Below are 22,431 nucleotides of genomic sequence, written 5' to 3' on the forward strand. Positions count from 1 at the left end.
ATATTTTAAATAAATGTAGAACTTGTATTCTTAACATCTGAAAAGGGTTATTGAAATAGCATATACATTGGCATGTATGTATTATATTTGTGTCTTTACATGTCAACTATACTACAGGCATATCGTTTGAATGAGCGAATTCAATGAATGATATGAACAGCGATACAGTATGAAAATGTTGTTATGTATGGGGCATCCGGTTGGGTGATGCAGAGGTTCGTGTGTTTGTCTCACAATCGTAAGGTTGTACGTTTAAACATTGATGCATGATTGACTCAGCCCTGTATTCCTAAGTGGTCAATAACATATATATTAATTTGTGAAACCTCAGTGTCACTTGTCCTATTTATTGAAACCGCTATCGTCACAGGAATATGGAAGTTACAATCAAAGGTTGTAATTAATCTAAATCGACTTTTTTATAATTTGACGTTATTAATTGAAAATGTTTGCCATCACCAGGCAATAAATGTCCAGGTCCTCGTCAACGCACTGCTTGTTGATGGACTCCCCATTCATTGTCAGTCATGAAGGGCTGTTTGACCATAATTCACCACGCCGGTCAGCGTGGGTTGTTGGGGAGTCCAGGATCAGTCTAAATATAACTCACTACCAGTGTTTCGACTGCAACACAAGCAATCATCATCAGGTGTGTATCTGCTGTGGTTTTCACACCTGATGATGATTGCTTGTGTTGCAGTCGAAACGTCGTGGGAATTTTATTGTTTCATATTTTTATAATTGCATTGTTTCCCTTCTACGTGACTTTACCGAAAGAACCAAGAATATGAATCCCTGCAGTCACGAAAGCTTTATATCAAAATTTCACTACCAGTGGTCATCCTCACGAACAAAGACGGCTATTGCTTCACGGGCTTTCAGATGCGTTTCTGCGGCCGTCCGGAATCTTTTTTCTTCCGATATTAGGAAGCCACTGGAAGCTATAGACTTTTAAATCTAGGTTGAAAACTCATTTCTTTAGAACTCAAAATTGTGTTGTAGTTTGTTGTCCTTCCCCCGCACCTCCGACTAGCACTGTTGGCTACGTACTAAGTGCGAAAGAAGTTCAACATCCATGCAATGGGACAAGGAATCAAACTCGGGTGACTGGATTCGTAGTGCGGCGTGCGAAAACACTCCACCTATCTCTCTACCCATCACTTAGGCTTAACCTATACAGCATGGTTCCCATTTGCTGAGAGCGCTACCTATGAAAGTGCACTTAGCCGCGCAAATAGCGCAGGTCCTTCAGATATACGAATGCACTTTTGTGTTATACACCCACCGCATGCATGCATATACCCCAGCCCCCTTCACACTGACATCTTATAAGGACTCCCTCCGTTGCTGCCTGTATCGTCACTTCTCCAGAATCCTGACCTCAGTCAACACGTGTCTCGAACTGCTGAGATTCTGAATTGAAGCTCTTTGTTGTGCAGCGACTTCGCAAAAGGTAACATGTTCATCATTAGACCTCTTTTGCCAGTACCAAATTATGATAACAGGGTTCTCCCCCTTTTTTCTGGCAACAAAACTGAAACCTTATTACAAGGATCCATGTTACTGCATTAACCACAATACTTGCAGTCAAAATGCAAACAAAAAACACTCTGATAATATATGCATTGTTGGTCCACACCAAGGGACGGCTTTCTTTGAAAAGAAAGCCACACCAAGGAACGGCTTTCTTTTCAAAGAAAGCCGTTCCTTGGTGTGGACCAATCAGTTAAAAAAAATGCATATATATTATCAGAGTATGTTTTTTGTTTGCATTTTGACTGCAAGTATTGTGGTTAATGCAGACATGAATCCTTGTAAGAAGGTTTCAGTTTTGTTGCCAGAAAAAAAGGGGAAACACGCTATTATTAGGTAACATGTTATTCCGTTCTCATTTGCATCGTATATCACAACGGTGAGATGTGTTGTAAGTTTTTGTTGGTTCGGGTCACCGACTTTTCGTTTTTATGTGATTGTAAAAACAGAAATGCTCGTACAATGCTGAAAGCAAGTTTATTTTTTAATGTATATCTGCTGCCAAGCGTATGCATTCTAAAGTTGTGGCCACATTTACTTCATTTAATTGCACATAGAACTGCAAACACACATCTTAGAGTTAACAGGAATAATAATGTTCCAAGCAAATTCAAATGAAAAGACCGCCTTTCAATTTGTATCTCTACAAACGTTATTGCGTACATTTCAAATTTTGCTGATTTTATTAATTGAATTTTAACTTCACGTACTACAGTATATAAAATACAATTTAAACATTTACATTGGTCTCACACACTTGAAAATCTGTGGAAATCTTAAGTAATCAACAACGTTATCATGATATTCACATGTTCATAAAACTGAACAATTTTGGAACTGTTGCTTGTAAAAAAGGCGAATGCACATCAAAGCCGTAGCCATGGAGTCAACATTTGAGGGGACCAAATCTTCCAGGGGGTCTGGGGGTCCCCCCCCCCCCAGAAAAAAAAATCTAAATTTGAAAACTAATTTCCTGCCATTTCCTGCTTAAAATATTAAAGAATTCACTAACACATGGGATGGACTTTGTATTGATTTTTTACAATAATGTCTAATAGTGTATTGTATTACATTGCTCTGTTTTTTTATTTTTTACCTTTTCTTGTTTCATTGTATGTAATGGCAGAGATTAGGGATTAATAAAGTACAACCATAACCACAATCATATAAACAGCAATCTATTTTATAGCAATATATTGGGGGGGACATTTTGAGCATATTTGAATATTGGGGGGTATTTGTCCCCCCCAATATATATTATAATTACGGCCTTGATGCACATTAACTGGTGTGCAAAGAAGACCCGTCAAGTGAAATTACAATTATCACTTCACCAATATACACAATGCATTCATTCTAGGCAGTGGTGGTGTTGCCCCATTACCATTCCGAAACAGAATCAATTTCTAAGAGGTCCCCTATCGATGTATAAACTTCCAGTGAGACTACAGAAGACATGTAGAAAGAGGTAGAGATGCAGTGAGATAAAAAAAGAGAAATGCGAATGAGACAGAGACGTTTTGAAGTGAAACGTATGTAGATAGGAGACAAATATGCAGTCAGATATGAAGAGATATATTGGGGTCACCCACATTTTTCTCTCTCTGTCACAAATCCAGGAACCCCTCGATGGTGTTTTTGGTGCCCCGAGCGCGTAGCGAGGCAGTTGTTGGTGCCTCGCGTCGTGTTACAAATGATTGTATGCGTTTTGTTCAAGTAGCGCCAATGCGCGGGTTTTGGCACCAACAGTTCGCTTGCGTTTGGGTTTTTGGCAAATGCTGCCGGAGCGTAGCTGTGAAAAGGGGCGCGGGGTGGGATGTGCTAGGTAATCCGCATGATGCGTGGTGTCCTCCAGATTCACGCCGAGATGCACACGCGGTTCTTTCTGCTGCTTGCCTGTGTGTTGGGCTCAGCGGTGGGTGCTTCCATCATTGGCAAGGTGAGGTTTTCCATGAATTTAACAAAAAATATATATAAACATAAAAAAATACATTTTGACTTAAAACTTTCGTGACTGCAGAAATTCATATTCTTTGTTTATTTCGATAAAGTCACGTAGATAGAAAATAGCTTTTGTTTTATTTTCTATCTACGTGACTTTACCGAAAGAACCAAAGAATATTAAAAAAAAAATAATTACGTAAAAATCGCATCTCAATAAAGGGTGGTTTTCTTTGGTTCTTTCGGTAAAGTCACGTAGAATGAGAATAAAATAATAAAAGGTGATGAAGGTCGCTTGTGTTGTGGCCGAAACGTCGTGAGAATATTATTGTGTTATTTTATTTTATCAATTTATTATTTTATTCTCATTCTACGTGACTTTACCGAAAGAACCAAAGAAGATGAATCCTTGCAGTCACGAAAGCTTTAAATCGAAATTTAAGGGGTGGTTTGTTGTACCAGATAATTCGTTTTTCTCTATCGCGCAATAATTGCTGTGTCCAAACGGGGGGGGGGAACCCCAACGCATTCAAATGTTCAAGCAAAGTTGTGCAAGGCCAAGTTTCAGTGGACGTTTGAAATGGGATGCAACGTTTTAAGTCGCAAATAATTGCGTGTTTTAGACCCAGTTGCAATTTCACAACGTATATTAATTTAATCTTGATATGAAGCTTTCGTGACTGCAGGGATCCATACTCTTTGGTTCTTTCGGTAAAGTCACGTAGGTATAAATAAGAGTATGTATCTTAATTTTGACCTAAATTAAGCAGTGGACGATTTACGCCACATGTTTACAAGCATATTTTACTCCCTTTTTAATTCAACAAAACAAAACGCTGCAAACTTACATCCATGTGAATGCTTGTATCAAGCATGATGAACGGCCATCGCCTGAAACGTCCTATGATATATTTGTGTAGACCTTTAGGGCGGTATCATTCACCAATGTGTTGAGCTTTTGTAGACGCTGTCGCAGATACTTCAAATTCGTTTTCAATTGCAATATCTGGCATTCATACCGATCAATGGACCGTGTGCTTCCTCGTGCCTTTGCTGCAGCCCTGCGCGCCAGGCGCCCAAAACGAATGCATACCCAGCGACAGCAGCAGCGGCGACACCCCTCAGGCCAAGCTGCTGCAGGACTACATCGCAGGTTATTTACGTCGAATGCAGCAACTCGTGAGCCCGGACGGAAACGTCGCGGCGACAGCGACGAACGCGCGGGACGAGGAAGACAACGGGCAGACGTCAAGCGCCGAGATCAGGGACCCCGAGGGAGCCTACGATGGAAAGAGGTCCTATTCCGTGGAGCACTTCCGTTGGGGGAAGCCTGCGGGGAAAAAGCGACGGCCGGTCAAAGTGTGGCTCGGAGATGGCCGGAACCCCGGGCAGGAAGAGGAGGAGGATTTTCTGGAGAGACGGAAGCGATGAGCAATGAGGTGGAGGCAGTGCGTGATGAAGCTCGTGCGGGGCCTGTAGCATACGTTATAAAGGGGGCCCTAAATAAAAAAAAAACATGAATATTTAAACCTCAAATCTCTTGCCGTGGTTTTCCCACCTGATGATGACTGCTTGTGTTGCAATCAATACGTCGTGATTTAATTTATTTCATTTTCTACCTACTACGTGACTTTACCAAAATAACCAAAGAGTATGGATCCCTGCAGTCACGAAAACTTCAAATCTAGACAAATTTTTAACTTGCGTTGTAAAGTAATTGTATTTTTTCATTTGCTATATAACCAGATAATACGACAAATCGCTAACATTAATCACCCAGTCGTTCATAAAAGTTGAAGGCGGTATAGTACTCTAGTAATAGAGCAAGTGCAGCGTCACTGAACCGGAATTGATAGCTTGAAAGACACTACACGTGTAGTGGCTACTGCTACACGTGTAGTGGCTACTACACGTGTAGTAGTGGCCACTACACGTGTAGTAGCTACTTGTGCTACTAGGAGTACACGTGTAGTAGCTACTACACTACACGTGTAGTGTAGTGGCCACTACACGTGTAATAGCTACTTGTGCTTCTAGGAAAATCCGGCACTGGGTGGAGGTTGTAGGAGAGTCGCCAGGGTTGTCCTCGGTTCAACAAAAAGAAGCTATCGCGATGGGGGTAGCGGCCAAGAGAAATGCGATGCCCCGTTGACACTTCAATGTGGGATGGGTGGGGGACTAATAAAAGCATACGTGGCCGTCCTTAGGGGCCGTCCATAAATGACGGCACGCGATTTTGGACGATTTTTGACCCCCCCCCCTTCGTCACACGACGTCACAAAAAGTCAGACCCCCCCCTCAAATATGACGTCACAAAGCTCTGCCCCCCCCCTCAAAAATAAAACATGCTTCGAATCGCTTTAAACTATTGTCATTGTAGTGAGTATTTAATGTGGCGCTGCAGTCTGATGTTGTAGGAGAAAACATTTATTAAAAGTCTATTTATTTAAGTAGAACGTGTTGTCTATATTTATTTAAAGTTGCGCATTTTGATGTGACGTCACATTTCTCAAACCCCCCCCCCCCCCCTCGTCACACATCGTCACAAATGTCTGACCCCCCCCCCAGGTGCGTGACGTCATTTATGGACGGCCCCTTATGAGTGGAAGAGTCACGGGTAATTGTAATAGTTCCAAACAGGCTGTGGCAGCGTTGAAATAAACAGTAGCACGTGTGTGTAGATAAAATTGTAAACACATTCACGAATGCAGCATAAATTTTGATTTAAAGCTTTCGTGACTGCAGTAATTCATATTCTTAGTTTTTTCGGTAAAGTCACGTTGAAGGGAAACAACAAAATAATAAAATATATATTTAATGGCTGTATATATTTTATTATTTTGTTGTTTCCCCTCAAAATAATAAAATATATTTTGTTGCTGTATATATTTTATTATTTTGTTGTTTCCCTTCAACGTGAATTTACCGAAAAAACTAAGAATATGAATGCAGCATAGTTTAAAAAAAACGACCAAAGAAAAATGCAGAGGCAAATTAACATAATCTCTGCAGTAATAATAATAGCATGTGTTAGCGTATGCTACCGTTTAATTGTTGTGCTCGATGTTGCTGACACTGTTTATGTATGATGCCGCGTATGATAAATAAATAATGAAAAACACGTGATTGTTTTATACATAACGTGTACATGACATACAAATGGCGTATATATCTATTAATTTCATTACGGTGTGATTCCATATGAACGTGTTTGCGAATTTTTTTTACGTTTAAATGTCTTGAGCGAATGAAATAATGAGTAACGCGGCGTTGATTACTTCCCTGTACATTGTTTCGTAATGGTTTTCATGGTCCACAGAATGTCAATGTCTTCTGCTCTCTCTACCTTTAAATCATTGCTCATTGCTCTGTTCTATCTGTAGAGGGCAGCCCGTTACCACTCAAAGGCGCGCATGTCATCATGAATAGTAACGTTGAATAGGAATACATTTATACGGCCAGCATATGTTCAGGAGCCGAGTGAGCTTATACTTTTACAAAGTGAGCATCTGCAAGCCGACATCATTCTGTATATTTTTAAAGAGAGCATACAAATGTAATTCTATGCCATGCACATGCTACTTTTTTTTATCAGCTCTGTGAGATGACCGAAGGTACAATGACACAACACAATTGGGATTTATGCACCATTCAAAGCCCGACCCGTTTTCTCAAAACTCTGTAAAGAAAAATTAGGCATTTATTTTATAGAGAGACGAGGCAGTCGGTCATAGGCAGAGTACAACAATGTGTTTTTCTATGGAGCCAGGTACTTAAACGGGCGCCGGGGAAAAACGTCAGCACAGGTGGCTGGGGGAAGAGACAGCCGTACTATGGCAGCTGCAGCAGAGAACAATGAAGCGACCTTGCACTGAGATAATTGTTGACCGGAGGCTTCGATGGCAGGCCTTGCTTACTGCTCAAGTGGAGAGTGCGTGGAGGCGACTCCAGTGTTGTAAGAGGGGGAGAGGCGGGCATTGGCGACACCGTGAGAGCATCTTGAAATGAGTGCAATTCTGAATTTGATCCGAGACTGGATTTGAGTGCCAGTGGAGGGTTAGGGATATTTTGGCTGATGTTGCGCAGATGGAGGAGGTACGAGGTCCAGCAGAGTTGACATTTTGTGGGAAGAGAATGAGACCTTTGGGATCAATGGCAACTGCAAGGTTTCACAATCTTTGCAAGGGCATTGTCAGACTTTTGGAGGTGCAACACTCAAACTGAATTTCTCTATTGGGAAAGGCATTTTTTTTTGCCAGGAACGATGGATTCTTGTTTTAGCGACGATCAGCTCGAAGAATTTAGATCCAATGCAAGATGAAACCACGTCGAGGTAAGACAAGAGAAACGGGAGCATGATTCTAGATTTGAAGTTTTCGTGACTGCAAGGATTAATATTCTTTGGTTCTTTCAGTAAAGTCACGTAGGTGGAAAAATAAAATAAAAAAACAAGTAAAAAAATATGTCTTGCTGTGGTTGTCACACCTGATGATGATTGCTTGTGTTGCAATCGAAACGTCGTGATTTAATTTATTTTATTTTTTATGATATTTTTTCCACCTACGTGACTTTACCGAAAGAACCAAAGAATATGGCAGCATGAGCTTAAGGGTGAGGTGGGTGTCGTCAGCATAGAAACGCTGGTCGACATTCAAATTGGAGACGATATTGCCAAGAGGCAGGATATTTATTGAGAAATAAATGGGGACCAGGGAAAGAGCCTTTGTTGGGCACCATTAAAGAAGTGAGATGGAGCGCCGAAGAAAAGCTCAGATTTGTAGACGCCGGAGGGAATGCAAGTGGTCTGAAAAGCAGCAGAATGGTTGCCACTACTAGGAATGAGAGTAATACCCTAGTCTGAAGAGAGAGACAGTTATTTATCACATTTAAGAGAGCAGTTTCAGTAGAATGGCCTTGGCACAAGCCAGACTGTACTGGCCCATAGATTCCATAGAAGGAGAGGTGTTTGGGAAGATTGGAGAAGATAGGGTTGGAGTTTACAGGGACGTCAGGGTCCGGTGTAGGCTTTTTTTTCAGGATGGGGGGTGACCGTAGCAGCAGTCCAGACAGCTAAGGGAATGGTGTTGGATGAGATGGAGGCATTGACACAGCTGGTAATGTACGGGAACCAGGACAGGTAGGCAGCTAGGAATGCATTTGGTGAGCAGAGATTTGAGGTTTTATTTAAAACGTTTATAGGTTGGAGATGATTTTAGTGATGTTATTTATGGTGACAGGCTGACTGGGGAGATATGAGGACAGGCGACAGTATTAGGAGAGTCAGATGTCAGAATGCCATTCCAGATTTTCTCAACCATTTCAGATAAATAGGAGGTGTTCTATCTTGACTTAATATACTTTGGGTCTTTCGGTAAAGTCACGTAGATAGGTTCAAAGAAAATAACAAAAAATAACCAAAAACTACGACGTTTCGATCGCAACACAGGCGTTCGTCATCAGGAAGAGGGGGTTTGCTTCTAAAGTATAGGAGGTGTTTTTTTTAGACTTGGCAACTTACAGTGCAATGGAGGATGCCAGCAAGAGCAGAATACAAGTCTGGTTTGGACCTTGCAACAGCTCACTGATGTGACTCGATGTGAGTAGTCCAGATCTTGCAGTGGATTGCAAGGCTGGATTTCTTACATTGTATCTCAAGTCTACGATCAGTGATCATTGTGTTGGACGAAATCGACATTTTTATGGCAACAGATTGTTCAAGTGCAATGGTCGTGTGCTATTTTTTGCAAGTCAATTACGTACATTGACGTTGAAAGCTAAACGATGTCGTAACGAAGAGTATATTTTTTAGTCGTGCTTACAAATGGATAGGACAAAACGCAGTGATGTCAGTCCGAGAAAATAAACCAATTGAACCTGTAAACCTGTCAAAGAGAATAACACATTCTGATGCGTTTGCTAAGACGGCTGATGTTATATGAAAGATGGTGTGTTAACTATGAAATAAAAATATGCTATCTCGAAGCTGCTTTATTACTGCATGCCTGGCAGGTCTTTTGCAAATTAACCCTGTTAGTGCAAAGCACGAACCTACACATGCCAATGCAATTGTTTTGGAATGATATCTAATATATTTTTTAAGTGTTTTGTTATGCTTAATGTATGATGTAATATTCTTCAAATGGTCACAAGAAATATTGCTTCTCCTTACTGTGGTATATACCAGAAAGTGCTATTAATGATTGCAGCTCAATATAAATTACTTTTCAGCGAAGACATCTTATTACTTTTCAGCGAAGACATTTTCACCATGTGCTCAGTAAGACCCCCAGTATTGACAACGTACCATGATAATTTGTGTCGAGACAAGTCGTTTTATATGAACAATCTATTTCGTTTGAACTTTCTTTTGAGTCACATATTCTCCCAGAGTGCCCTTTCTCCAACACACTTTGACTTTTTCGAATATCAGAATACAAAAAAAGTGTCTGTCAATTTATTATGTTAGCTCCCTTTCTCATTACAATGGTGCAGAGATAACGGTGATTATAACATCGTTAAACTGTCTGAGCCAGCAAAGATTCTCCAACAAAGCGATAATAAAAAAAATTAACAACCACCGAAGATCATTAAAAAAGAACGAGGCAATCACGTTGCAGCACCCGTCCTCACAAGCAGAGGCATCATTTGCCCTTACTGAATGGACATTATTACACAACAGCCTATCTGCCTTTAGAAAATGGCCAGTCGGCTTGAAAATTAAAGCCGGTGTTGTAACGAGCATATCGAACACAGGAATGATTTTGCCAAGAGACTTTTGTATTCCCATTTTGCCATCAGGGTTTAATAATGCAGGAATGCCGGATGCACGGCTAAGGTGAGTTACTGCACTGTGGATGATGTCTTGGTGGGTTTTTTTTTCATAGCATACTGGGCCTTGACATGCACACGAAATAAGAAAACACGGGCGCACGCACACAATCATATTTTCACATTTCGTGCACATAAAAATACAAGGATAAAAATCCCCCCATGCTCGACAACAGATTCGATTTCAACAATGCACGCCAATGTAGACAGCACAATTCTTTCACTCGGAGCAGATGTCGTCTTGGTGGGGGAAATGCGTCCACGATAAGTGCGCAAAATGAAGGACATATTTCACTTTAATTCGCAACGGTCCGTGCGCCGTTTAATCTCGAGGGCAGCGTTTGTGTTTCTGGCTGCGCGTGGTCCTTTCTTGAGCTGGCAACTGGACAGGGCGGGTGGAGGGCTGTAGCACGCGTGCGTGCGTATCATACAAAAATATCGCAAACTTGTCTCTGCAATGCAGTCAATTTCCGTTTTCTTTTCTGAGCCACGAGGTCGATGGGCCCCAAAAAAATACACGTCAGGTGACCGTCAATAAACAGCGTGATTGAAAGTGTTAAAAGTATGTTTTCTTGAATGGCGAAAGGTCTCTATCTGCTTGTGTGCATGTCTATGTGTCTCCGTGTCTGTGTTTTGTCTCTCTCCCTCTCTCTCTCAAATTTAGCAATCTTTGGAAGAACGTAATCAACCAGGTAGGGTGTTGACTGTTGTGTTAGCCGACTCTCTGTGTTGTATTGTATTTCTAAGTTCACTAGGTTTGTTTTCTACTTGATGACGATTGCTTGTGTTGCAATCGAAACGTCGTATTCTATTATTTTATTTATTTTCTTTCTACGTGACTTTACCGAAAGAACCAAAGAGTAATTCCTGCAGTCACGAAAGCTTCGAATCAAGTTTAATATGTTTATTTTCTCATTCATTCTTACCTGATGATGGTTGTTTGTGTTGCAATCTAAACGTCGTATTCTATTACTATTTAATACACTTTCTGTCTATGTGACTTTACCGAAAGAAGCGAAGAGTGGTTCATAAGAAGTCGGAAAATGTTGACGGCGGGGAGAGAATTCCCAAGTCGAGCAGTGTGAGGAAAGTAGTATAAAGATAAGTTCTTGTAACCTGCGGTGTGGTGGTTAAACACTGTGGACGAGACTAAATAGTCTATCTGGTAGACCAAACCTTCAATTTGGGTGGAGGAACCAATACGTGATGTTCATAGGGAGAAGTGGCTATGGTAGTAGCGATGAAATAGTGAGAATCGCTGGATGGAGGCCTTGCCGCGCCAAGTTTTGTTATGAGGGTTTGACCATACTTCACCAAAGCTGGCGAATGGGGGGCCCAGGATCAATTAAGATTTCACTCGCCAGTGATGTGAAGGAACTCAGTCTAACCTCAATGCCACTGCTCCTGCAGAAAACAGTGGAGATGACAGACCCTAAGGTATTACTTGCAAAACTAGGCAACTCTTTATCCATGGCATTGTTCTGTGTCCACATAACGAAAAACCCGCACAAATTAACTCCGAGGAAAACCCTGGTCCATATTAAAACGTACTTGATGAGATGTACATTTTAACGAAGACAATTCATCTCAATGGCGTTCTTGCCTCATCCAATGGTACGTGTTCCTGGTTCTTCTGTTCTAATCTCTCCGTGAATCTTGCATTACAGATCGTTTACATTTATCTACAGTGCGCCATGATGGCGAAATGTTAACTGCCTCTCCTGGTATACAGGAGGTTCGTGGGTTCGATCACGACCCTGACGCCTGCTGTGTTTGGAGCTTGCGCGGTCTCCCGGATTTTTGTTGCCTCCACATTTATAAACATGTGCTAGAGCATTTGGCTTCCACATGTTAAGCAACTTTGTTGAGCTATCATTTGTAGCCGGGTCGCTTCTGAAAAAGAGCTATATAGCTCAGTGGGCCTTACCTGGTAAAAAACAAACAAATCTTTTAGTTTAGTTTACATTTGATGTGAAATATTGACCTGCAATAATAATAATAATCAGCAAGCTGGCCTGCACACATGATAGTCCTCCAATAGCAAACAAGCATTGCGCAACTTGTTCTCATTTCCTTATAGTGATGCCAAATTGGCACCGTGCAAAGTATGACAAACATACAGAATCACTGCCGGAGATAGTGCACCAATTAACCACCGCATGAATGGTTGTCTTGCAATAATTACATAAGCCTGTGCTGCCCAAATCAGCGTTAATTAAACATTGTATCCTCGCGAAATCAGTAGCAGCTGTGTGCACCAGAGCAATGAGCAGCGTACGTAAATAATTGTCTGTGTGCTCATGGTGTGAAACAAAAAATCTGGTGATGTAGTTTAAATAATTATATATGCAAACCTGTAGGATTGTCGAATCCACAAGGACGTTAGTTAGATTAACAGTGCTGGAGTCCTTGATCTCAAGGTGCAGTAATGATAAAGAGGAACTGGAGCGCTATGAATCTCGTGGCCGGAGTTTTATTCCCCAATGAGGCTGAACCGGTACTGTCCACCAGTCCCCTTTCACCTGTCCACACTAAGCAATGTGGTGAAGTATGGCCAAACAACCCCCAACACCCACACAACGTGCATGAGGAGACATTCACCCAGCAGAGCACTGAATTAGGGCTCTAAATTAGTCTATTATTATTGTGATATAGATTGTGCTTTTCAACAACTATAGTTTAAATCAATGCACCGTGCATAATACATGCTGTTGTAAAGGTGACGTATTTGTTCACTACATTTGATGACAAAAAGGAGAAAGATAACATTAACCTGAAGAGTCACTGGCCAAATGAATGTAATGGAAAGTGTAATAAACATGTTATACAACCATTACGGCCATTAATGGACATTGGAGTCGTTTGGCTTAGATAGTCTAATCAATTACCGCAGAAGCTTAACCCGCACAGCAGGCGGTGATGAATATACTGTCATGTGTTTAAGGGGCCGTCCATAAATGACGTCACGCGATTTTGGACGATTTTTGACCCCCCCCCTTGTCACACGGCGTCACAAAAAGTCAGACCCCCTCAAATATGACGTCACAAAGCACTGTCACCCCTCCGCCCCCCCCAAAAAAAAACATAAAGATGCTTCAAATCGCTTTAAACTATTGTCATTGTAGTGCGTATTTAATGTGGCGCTGCACTCTGATGTTGCAGGAGATATTTCATTAAGTAGAACGTGTTGTCTATATTTATTGAGAGTTGCGCATTTTTATGTGACGTCACATTTCTCAACCCCCCCCCTCCCCCTCTCGTCACACATCGTCACAAATGTCTGACCCGCCCCCCTACCCCTAGCTGCGTGACGTCATTTATGGACGGCCCCTATGTAGAAAGCAAGGTGTGGCTCATTGGAAATTGCTGCGTGTGCTCTACGTGCGTGGCCCTCTTCGTCTCCAAGGCAAATGCTCCGAGTGAGTGGCATTCGCTCCTTCACCTTCACCGATGGTCCCCGCAGAATCATCTCACTCGTTATTGTGCCTCGGCGTGTGGAAACGCGCGCTCGGTTTAAACCGAGGAAGATGGTAACGCTTCCCAACACGCTTTTGTCCTCGAAGTTTTATTTTTTGTTATAAGCTATAACAAGGCCGTAGCCATGGAGTGAACATTGGGGGGGGGACCAAATCTAAATTTGAAAACCCCCCCAGAAAAAAAAATCTAAATTTGAATACGAAATTCCTTCCATTTTCTGCTTAAAATATTTTAAAAAATTCGCTGACACAGGAAGGACTTTTTATTTATTATTTACAATAATGTCTAATAGTGTATTGTATTTATGTTCTTGGTTCTTTCGGTAAAGTCACGTAGAAGGGAAACAATAAAATAAAATAAAAATATTTAAAAAACTAAAACAATGTATTGTATTACATTGCTCTGTTTTTTTACCTTTTCTTGTTTCATTGTATGTAATGGCAGAGATTAGGGATTAATAAAGTACAACCATAACCACAATCATATAAACATAAATCTATGCATTGATTTATATGAAGACAAGACCAGATATTGTGGCCAAGGTTTAGCAAATTGTTGTTTTTATTTACATAGCATCGCAATTTTTATTTAAAAAATATTGTTTATAGCAATATATTGGGGGGGGGGGGCATTTTGAGCATATTTGATTATTGGGGGGGGATGTGTCCTCCCACAATATATTATAATTACGGCCTTGAGCTATAATATCGGCTTTGAAAACTCCAGCCCCAGGAAGCGGTGCATAGCTCGCACGCCACTTCGAGACAATGGAGTTCGTTTACGCGATCCAAACCCCCAAAAATATATATATTATCGATGATACCGGTCGCCAACGCCTAATTGTTAAACCAATGGAGTTCGTGTGGTGGCTGCAAGGGAGGGCGTGGGGAAAAACCCTTTTGATGAACTTGCCAGTAAGTTCCTACTCGCAAACACAACCTCGCACTTAGGTGTCCTTCCTATTGGGTCTTCTTTACGAGAATAGTTATACTGGTAGGAACGAAGTTGTAAACTGAGTGTACCAGCCTGCAATAGATTAATGTGTCCGTCTGTCCGTCCTCTTTCAATACTTTAACGAAGTGAAATCTCGTGCTGTTGGGGTGTAAAAATTAAATTGCGCAAAATTCCAATGTTCCTACCAGCCCACCCTGCAGGGACCTGTTTTTGGATCCCCATTACAGGCAGGCACGGGGATGGACGGACGGACGGATGCATTGCTGGGTTCAATCTTTTGTCGCATGCGTAAATGAGTACTTTGTATTTCTCAGAGAGAAATAATAGCCAATGAAGTTAAATTGTCAAATAAGCGACTGCTTGCCGTTTGAATCACCACATCAACCATATTTCTTGTTTGTTTGCAATCATTATTGGCCACAAAGCTAATACGATTATTTGAATGAGGTACATCATGTGAAGCGTTACAATAATATATAGCGATTTTCATCAAGGATCTCAAAGCGCTGCACAGGACACAGCAGCAGCGGACACTCAGCATGAACTGAATACTATAAATACATTTTAATAATCCTTTACTAAACCAACTAACAGTTTAATAAGCGCAAGCGTATAAATAGGTTTTATGGTGCATTTTAAACATGTCCACACCCCCTGAGACCCTGATATCTCGTGGGAGCGATATGGTTTACATCGTTTGCCTCGGCTGCATCACCAATACACAATTCTAATTGGGAAAATTGTCGCGTGAACTATGCAGGGGGCAGCAACCAAAGATATTGATGGTTTACAATTATTAATTTATTGCAGGAACCCCTAATAATGAAATATAGAGTACGTAAAAATGTGGTATTTAAAGTTGAATGCCAACAACCCAAATGACTTGAGGGTTTTTAAAGTCCCATATTTAGATTTATGGGGTTGCCCAAAACAGAGGACAAATGGTTATATAGTTATATATTTTTGCCAAGCACACGTGGTTATGTAATTTACTTTAACACGTGGTTATTTAATTTACTTTAACACAGATTCAAACGGACTCCCATTAACATTCATTCATGCATGCGTGTGTGAATTCTCTTTCGAAATTAATTTCGGACTTTTTCGAGATTGCGGGTGTAACCTTGAACATACATTAATCAATTATGTTTCGTCTCAATTCATTCGCAGGGTTCTTGGCCCGAGTTTTGTAGACGATGGATTTGAGGTGACCCCCAAAGGAAATTGAAACATACCCACTAATCACGATAAGAGATCAAATATTAACTTAAATAATAAATGCAAATATTTTTCTGTGTATGTATTAAAGTAAGTAAGAAAATCCCTATGTGTCCTGACTTTTGGGCCACCCGTGTTGTCAATAATTGTGGTGGTTTAACCATACTTCACCAATCTGGTCAGTGTAGGGTGGGTGGGGGGGTTTGGGGAACCCAGGACCCACTCAGATATTACTCACCAATGGTGTTGCAGTGGCTGGAAATCAAACTCGGGTTCCTGAATTCATAGTATAGTTGTGCATCTTTTTTGTGGTTTCCCATGTACGGGCTACCAATAACCAACATTCTTAATAAATTAAAGCTGATGATAATAATATATATTTATACGTACTGCATTTGTTTGATGTCCCTTTGCAGTATAAAAAAACGTGAGTAAATGCACTATGTTTAATAAAAATTTTCATATTCCATTCACTCGATATTTAATCACTCTCTGGCATGTAATTCTGTACTGGCAGACAGGAGGCGGAGCAGTAGCGCCTCGGTTAGTGCACTCTACTCGGAACCCGGTGGCCTGAGTTCAAATCTCAGCCTTGGCGAACATGAGTGGAAAGTGATAACTGAGCTGGTCGTGTCCCCACCTCTAACGCTGTTCACCAACTCACATTGACCAGCATGGTGACAGTCAAGCAATCCTCATACAGCAGTGGATTAGCAAAGGGCTGTATTTTATTATTATGGTGAAGGTGTATGCTTATCTATATTTTATTGATTTTAAAATGAAATCTCTTTCTTTGGCGCTCACTTTCACGAGGCATTTGAATGTTTTTTTAAAGGCATACCCGTTGCAACGTGTTTAATAATTAATCAATGAACTTATAGTGTTCAATCAATAGTAATGATGCACTTGTGTTGATATTAAACCACTTCATAACTTATTCATAAACACAGCAGAATGTGAATGAATTCACATTGATCTGCACAAGGACGTCAACCAAGGCATTCCCACAAGGTTTTGTCAAACTTGTCATTTTCCGGTTGCCGAGCGAATACGTTATGAGGTCACACTCATTACACACAAAGTGGCTTGCCATAAATGGAACTCCGGTCATCCTCGCAGCGGCTTTTGGCTAACCGTCGAATAAAGATGCTCACCGCATCGCCCTGCGCTTTCAGATGCGCTTCTGCGGCCGTCTGGAACGTTCTTCCTTCCGATATTAGGAAGCCACTGGACCTATGCACATTTAAATCTAGATTGAAAACACATTTTTTTCAATACTGCTTTTGTGTTTGGTTTATTGCCCTTTCCCCGCACCTCTAATTAGCACGGTTGGCTACATACGGTGCGAAAGAAGTTCAACATGCATAGATACATACAAGTATACATATATTGCTTTCAAAAGACGTTCAAGAAAGAAGAGAATTCTAGCCATCTGAAAAGCGAACATAATCTGACGGCTTATGACCTAATTCTTTCAGCATAATTGCTGTTCCTTATAATATAAAACAAAGGCTCAATAATACATTTTAGAGGTGGGGAATCTGCAGATAAAGCAATATATTGAAAACAAATAATTGTACGTGAGCTCACTCGTAATTGTATGTGAGAGCAGAATCGAAATCCAAATCAAGCTTGGGATGGTGGTCGCCTGGCAACATGCACTTATCAATAACGAAGTTGAATAATTTGTGAATCATAAATGACATCGTTGGATCAAAAAATATTATTCGACGTGCATTAATGTTATAGTTTTAAAAAGTTATTTGCTTAGCTCTCTTTCAGCATGTATGCACGTTGTCGAAATAGGATGGGATTTTATGTTGTAGCAACATTGGTAATAATGGTCATTGTGATTTTAGCGAATATATTCTCATTGCAAACGCTGAATGATATCTTGTATTATAAAATTACAGCAAAACATTTGTCTTAAATAAATATCACGGAGGTTATGACGGCAATAATTTCGACGACAGTTGATGCTTTTTGTAACCCTGTAACATTTTCTCCCGAGAAGATGAAACATACTTGGCGGGCAGCAATCTGTTATTGAAAGAAACTTTGGACATAGCCACACATTTGACATTCTGTACATGTTCTGCCAAGGCAAATGATACAAATAAAGCCCCAGCTGGATAGCCAATGGGCATTGACCTCTCTTCACACAAACAATCCATAACAGTGTTATATTTTTTGTTTTATTGAAATACTCCAGTATTTTTTTTTCCAGTTGAGCTGTGAAACGAGGCTATGGCGTCATTAAATATAATTTGAGTACCGTAGAGTTATATTCTTGGTTCTTTCGTTAAAGTCACGTAGAAGGGAAACAATAAAACATTTTTTTAAAACAATACATGTTTTACCGTAGAGTTGTTACTTGTGCTTTGATTTCTGTTTTACTTAAAACATGTTGATATTTAGCACAGGGGTTAACCAGCCAATATAATGCTTCATTAGCACTTCAAACAATGTGCCAGCATGCATCAATATATTGACTGGGGAGATAAATGTATCATCAGAAGTGTTTTTTGCTGTTTTGTGTGTAAATGTAATATTTGATACCACTGATTAAAGCATCAAGTTCCACCTACGTAAAAAAAAACCTCACATTTACACCAGAAACAATGACCCCTTTACAATTGTACATGCAGGAGACATTTGCAGATGTCTGTGGTAATAACAAAATACTTACTTTATTATAAATGGATATTTTCAAGATTGAAAGCTCGCCTGTTCGTGCAAGTGTATGACAGTTTTAATGCCATCTGCTTGATGCCCTGCTTATTATGTTCTTTTTTTTAAAGTGAGAAACATATTCTTGCAAGATAGCTATGTAAGTATGTTGAAATTATTTTGCACCGTACGTAGCCAATATCGCTAAAGGAAGGTGCGAGGGGAAGGACAACAAACTAAACACAAAAAGCAGTTTGGAACAAATTACTTTTCAATCTAGATTTAAAAGTGCATAGCTCCAGTGGCCTCCTCATCTATGTCTGGATGTGCATGTAAGCATTGCTACCATGCGTCGAATTGCTTTCAGTGCTTGAATACCCAGGCTTAAAAGGAGTCTCACTTCAATGCGCTACAGTACAGGATTCGTTGATGCTTCCATCTCTTCTGGCACTGGTCCTTCAGCCCTCAAGACTGCTGCTCATCCTGAAAAATGTATTCCTTAGAAAATTCGATGGAATGTTATCATCTCCAAATTTTACAAATGCTTTCGTGCCCCCCGCCCCCCAATCCATGGTCTGAACAACTCAGCCCATGCGGCTGTTTCCACAAATACCATTCCAAAGAGACTGCCATCCTCTGTGTTTGCGAACAATGAGCTCCACCTTTATTCAGATGAAACGCTGCTCTTGAAACTTCCATTCAACTTGCGCTGACGACAATTTGAGGTCACTTCTTCCCTGCAGCTGCCCATGTTATCTGAAGTACCCCTTATGTTGGCCATCGACACTGCAGAGACACTTCATCTATTCAAGAACGAGGTCAAGACCGGCGTCTTCTTCTCTGCCAATGAGTGACTCCCCCCTTGTCCATGAAGTATCTTCATGTGCACCGATTAGCACAGTTGGCTACGTACGGTGCGAAAAGAAGTTCAGCATACATAAAACCATTCCTCTCGTTTTACATCACCATACAGCAGACCCCTACAACCTCACTTGAATTTCCTCGCAAATAATAATAATAACCCACTTGCTCTTCAAAGTTCCCTTGATATGCATGCCCTTGGAAGTGCCAGCTGAAATGTAGCAGTTGGGCACTGGATGGAGTGGTTGGTGGTGTATGACAAGATCTTCTGTTGGATAGGGGGAGGGGAGTGATGGGATGGGGTGGGGGGTAATGGTGGGTCTGACTTTAGTAAGACAGGGCCACTGCTTTGTATTGATGGTTTGTGCATGATAATCTAGTTAAAGCTACTGCCCAGGCTTGGGGCTAGTTGTGCTACTGCCCGAGGTGGCATTCCACGTGCCCTCTGAATTTCAATATCTATACCCCACTCCCTAACCAGATATTTATATTTCACCATTGGCAACCGCCTATGCTGCCTACCACTAACATCGCCACTGGGTACCACCACAGTCACCATCCCTCCTTCTAATTTCATCATCATCATCATCATTCTGTCATTAGAAAATATTCCGTACCTACACAGGTAAACCAACTAGGGACATTAATAATTGCCACATTATTTGCATCTCGTTTAGAATAATGGCAAACCTTAAAAATACCATACTGTATATGTTGTGGGTTTGTATTATTGATACATTTGACAACATTTCTAGAAAACCAATAACAGCCAAAAGCGCTTGGCTTGGTGTTTTGTAGAGGCCAGAGTGTATGTGACTAAAGTCAGGTTAAGGTTAAATGGATTTCAGTGGGTTTCATCCTTGTGTGCAAAGGTGATGGAAAGGCTGCGTAAACGCTGGCCAATTCTTATGGGACTGTTGTGCTTTCAAGGGGTTTTACATTTGCATAGAGAATACTGTGCGTCTCTGTGTAATAATTTCTTGCAACTGAGACGAGAGTATGAGACAATGGTATTCATTTGAACCATCCTCAACTCTCCATTGAGCAGAGCACCTCGGTGCCAACTCTGCAACCACTTTACCAGCGCACTAATGCGTACCGTGACCAATGCGCACGATTTCAATTGACAATTACATTTGTGGTTACAGGTGGAAGTGCGTCATTTTGTTTTTGTGCAATTGCTCATCATATTATCCCCGGGTATTCGAGTTTTTTTTTTTTTACCAAATGGTTAACACAGTAGAGTTGGCATTTTTCACGGTAAGAAAAATATACCAGACGGATATAGTATAATGAGAACTTAAACGTTGCACTGTTTGTTGTTGAAAATTGAAACTGCGGCATTTAAACAAAAAAAAAGGGAAATGTGATAATCACTTATCCAAATATTGAGCTTCGATAATTAAAGGACCCGACTTCCTGATCCAAGGCACGTCATTTTAGGTGAAATAATTACTCGCGTTTACCGAGTTAAAATTGAAAAAAAATAAAACTAGCCGACTGCATTTGCAGCCCAAGTGTGCGGCACATATTTCACGTCCGACAGCCTCACCTGTAATTTACTCTTGGGTTCCGCAATAATTCAACTGGATGTGCTAAAGCTAGGCTCTCCAATCAATGGGTTACAACCTATATACGGCTCGCCAGCACTTTTGCACAGCACTCGAATGCCCCACTGCAATCAATCAGACGGCTCGGTTGTGCGTGTGGTAGGAAGGGTAATATGGCTTTCCAGTAATATGATATGAATTGGAATGGGACTCCAGGAGTGAAAGGTTGAATACCTCTGCTCTGGAGTAATTAAGGCAAAGAAAAGCTGCACTCTGTATTACTGATGAAGTGAAGATCGTAAATTCCACACTCAGTGATTTTTGGTGCAATCAATGCGACGTGCAACGCCGATTCTAGGACCCGTTCGACAGCAGTCAATTTAGGACTCGCGTGTGCACGGGAATGTGTGTACAATATGCTAAAAATACTTTCAACAAAATTTGCCAGGTCCTGGTCATTATGTGCCGAGTCATAACATCTGTGTATGCGTCCTCTGACTCGACTGCCTGTTTGCGATGACGTGGCATTTTTCATGACTTTTGGAAACAACCTTTGGGAAACATCTCTATGTGTGTGTGTGTGTGTTTTTTTTACGTCAAATAATGCCAACAACACCTCAGATCAAATGAATTTAAATATTGGTTATACATTTCCCAAACTCACATGAATTAATTCGATTTGGGGGTCAGTGGTTTTGAAATGCTGATGGGTTAACTTTCGGTGTCATCGGCAGCTACGATTACTCCACTGCTGCATGAACGCCTACCCAGAGCCATTGCCATCTCTCAGTCATGTGAGGCAACACTCCACCAAGCACTGGCACATGAGGCGATTTCATTGTTCCATCTCCATGGTAGCCATCTCCTCGGCTGAATTCCCCTCATTGGTCGTACACCGTTGTGAGTCTAAACAACCGGCCGGCGTCCGTACAGCAGCACATCCTGCCCAAAACCCACCGACTTTGATCAACACTCACGTCTCAAACTTCGCATGTTCTATAATCCACGTGTTCATTTTTTTCCGTCTCTCAATTTCAAGCGTGCACCTCTCCATGCTTATTCGTCATATTTTGAGCTGTTATTTTTGTTTCTCTCTCTCTCTCTCTTTGTTAATGTCCACGATTCTGATCCAGATGGTATAGGAAGCAATATGCATGAATAACACACTTTATTGTTCAATCGTCATTGCGTAAACCATGTCTTTGCATACATCTACTTGCAGAAGTTTGTAAGGAAGTAAGGCAAACAAGAACACAAATAAATAAATTACAAAAATAATAATCCGACACCAAATGGTGGGAAATGCTAAGCTTGCAAAGGGATAAGTTTGTAATCCTGCGAATGAGAGGAACCCTACTGCCTTGCTTGTTCTGTGCGACTGTACTTGACAAAAAACACA

At 41.0% G+C, this 22,431-nt stretch overlaps 1 protein-coding gene across 1 annotated transcript; it reads left to right on the plus strand.

Moving 5' to 3' along the window:
- The first annotated feature begins 723 nt into the window (after positions 1–723).
- On the plus strand, positions 724–6,302 carry LOC116942582 (pro-opiomelanocortin-like). Its single transcript, XM_032954658.2, has 3 exons — positions 724–1,453; positions 3,389–3,472; positions 4,534–6,302. The coding sequence occupies exons 2-3, from the start codon at positions 3,401–3,403 to the stop codon at positions 4,903–4,905; spliced, it is 444 nt and encodes a 147-aa protein (XP_032810549.1). The 5' UTR covers positions 724–1,453; positions 3,389–3,400; the 3' UTR covers positions 4,906–6,302.
- The last annotated feature ends 16,129 nt before the right edge of the window (positions 6,303–22,431 follow it).

This window comes from Petromyzon marinus, chromosome 15 (assembly GCF_048934315.1).
Source record: "Petromyzon marinus isolate PM22_M1 ecotype Great Lakes invasive population chromosome 15, UKy_Petmar_22M1.pri1.0, whole genome shotgun sequence".
Lineage (NCBI taxonomy): Eukaryota > Metazoa > Chordata > Hyperoartia > Petromyzontiformes > Petromyzontidae > Petromyzon > Petromyzon marinus.

Excerpts from the sequence above, each read along its gene's own strand:
- LOC116942582 (XM_032954658.2), top strand. The coding sequence starts at position 3,401 with ATGCACACGCGGTTCTTTCTGCTGCTTGCCTGTGTGTTGGGCTCAGCG. Across the intron at positions 3,473-4,533 it reads GTGCTTCCATCATTGGCAAG|CCCTGCGCGCCAGGCGCCCA; the intron begins GTGAGGTTTTCC and ends CCTTTGCTGCAG.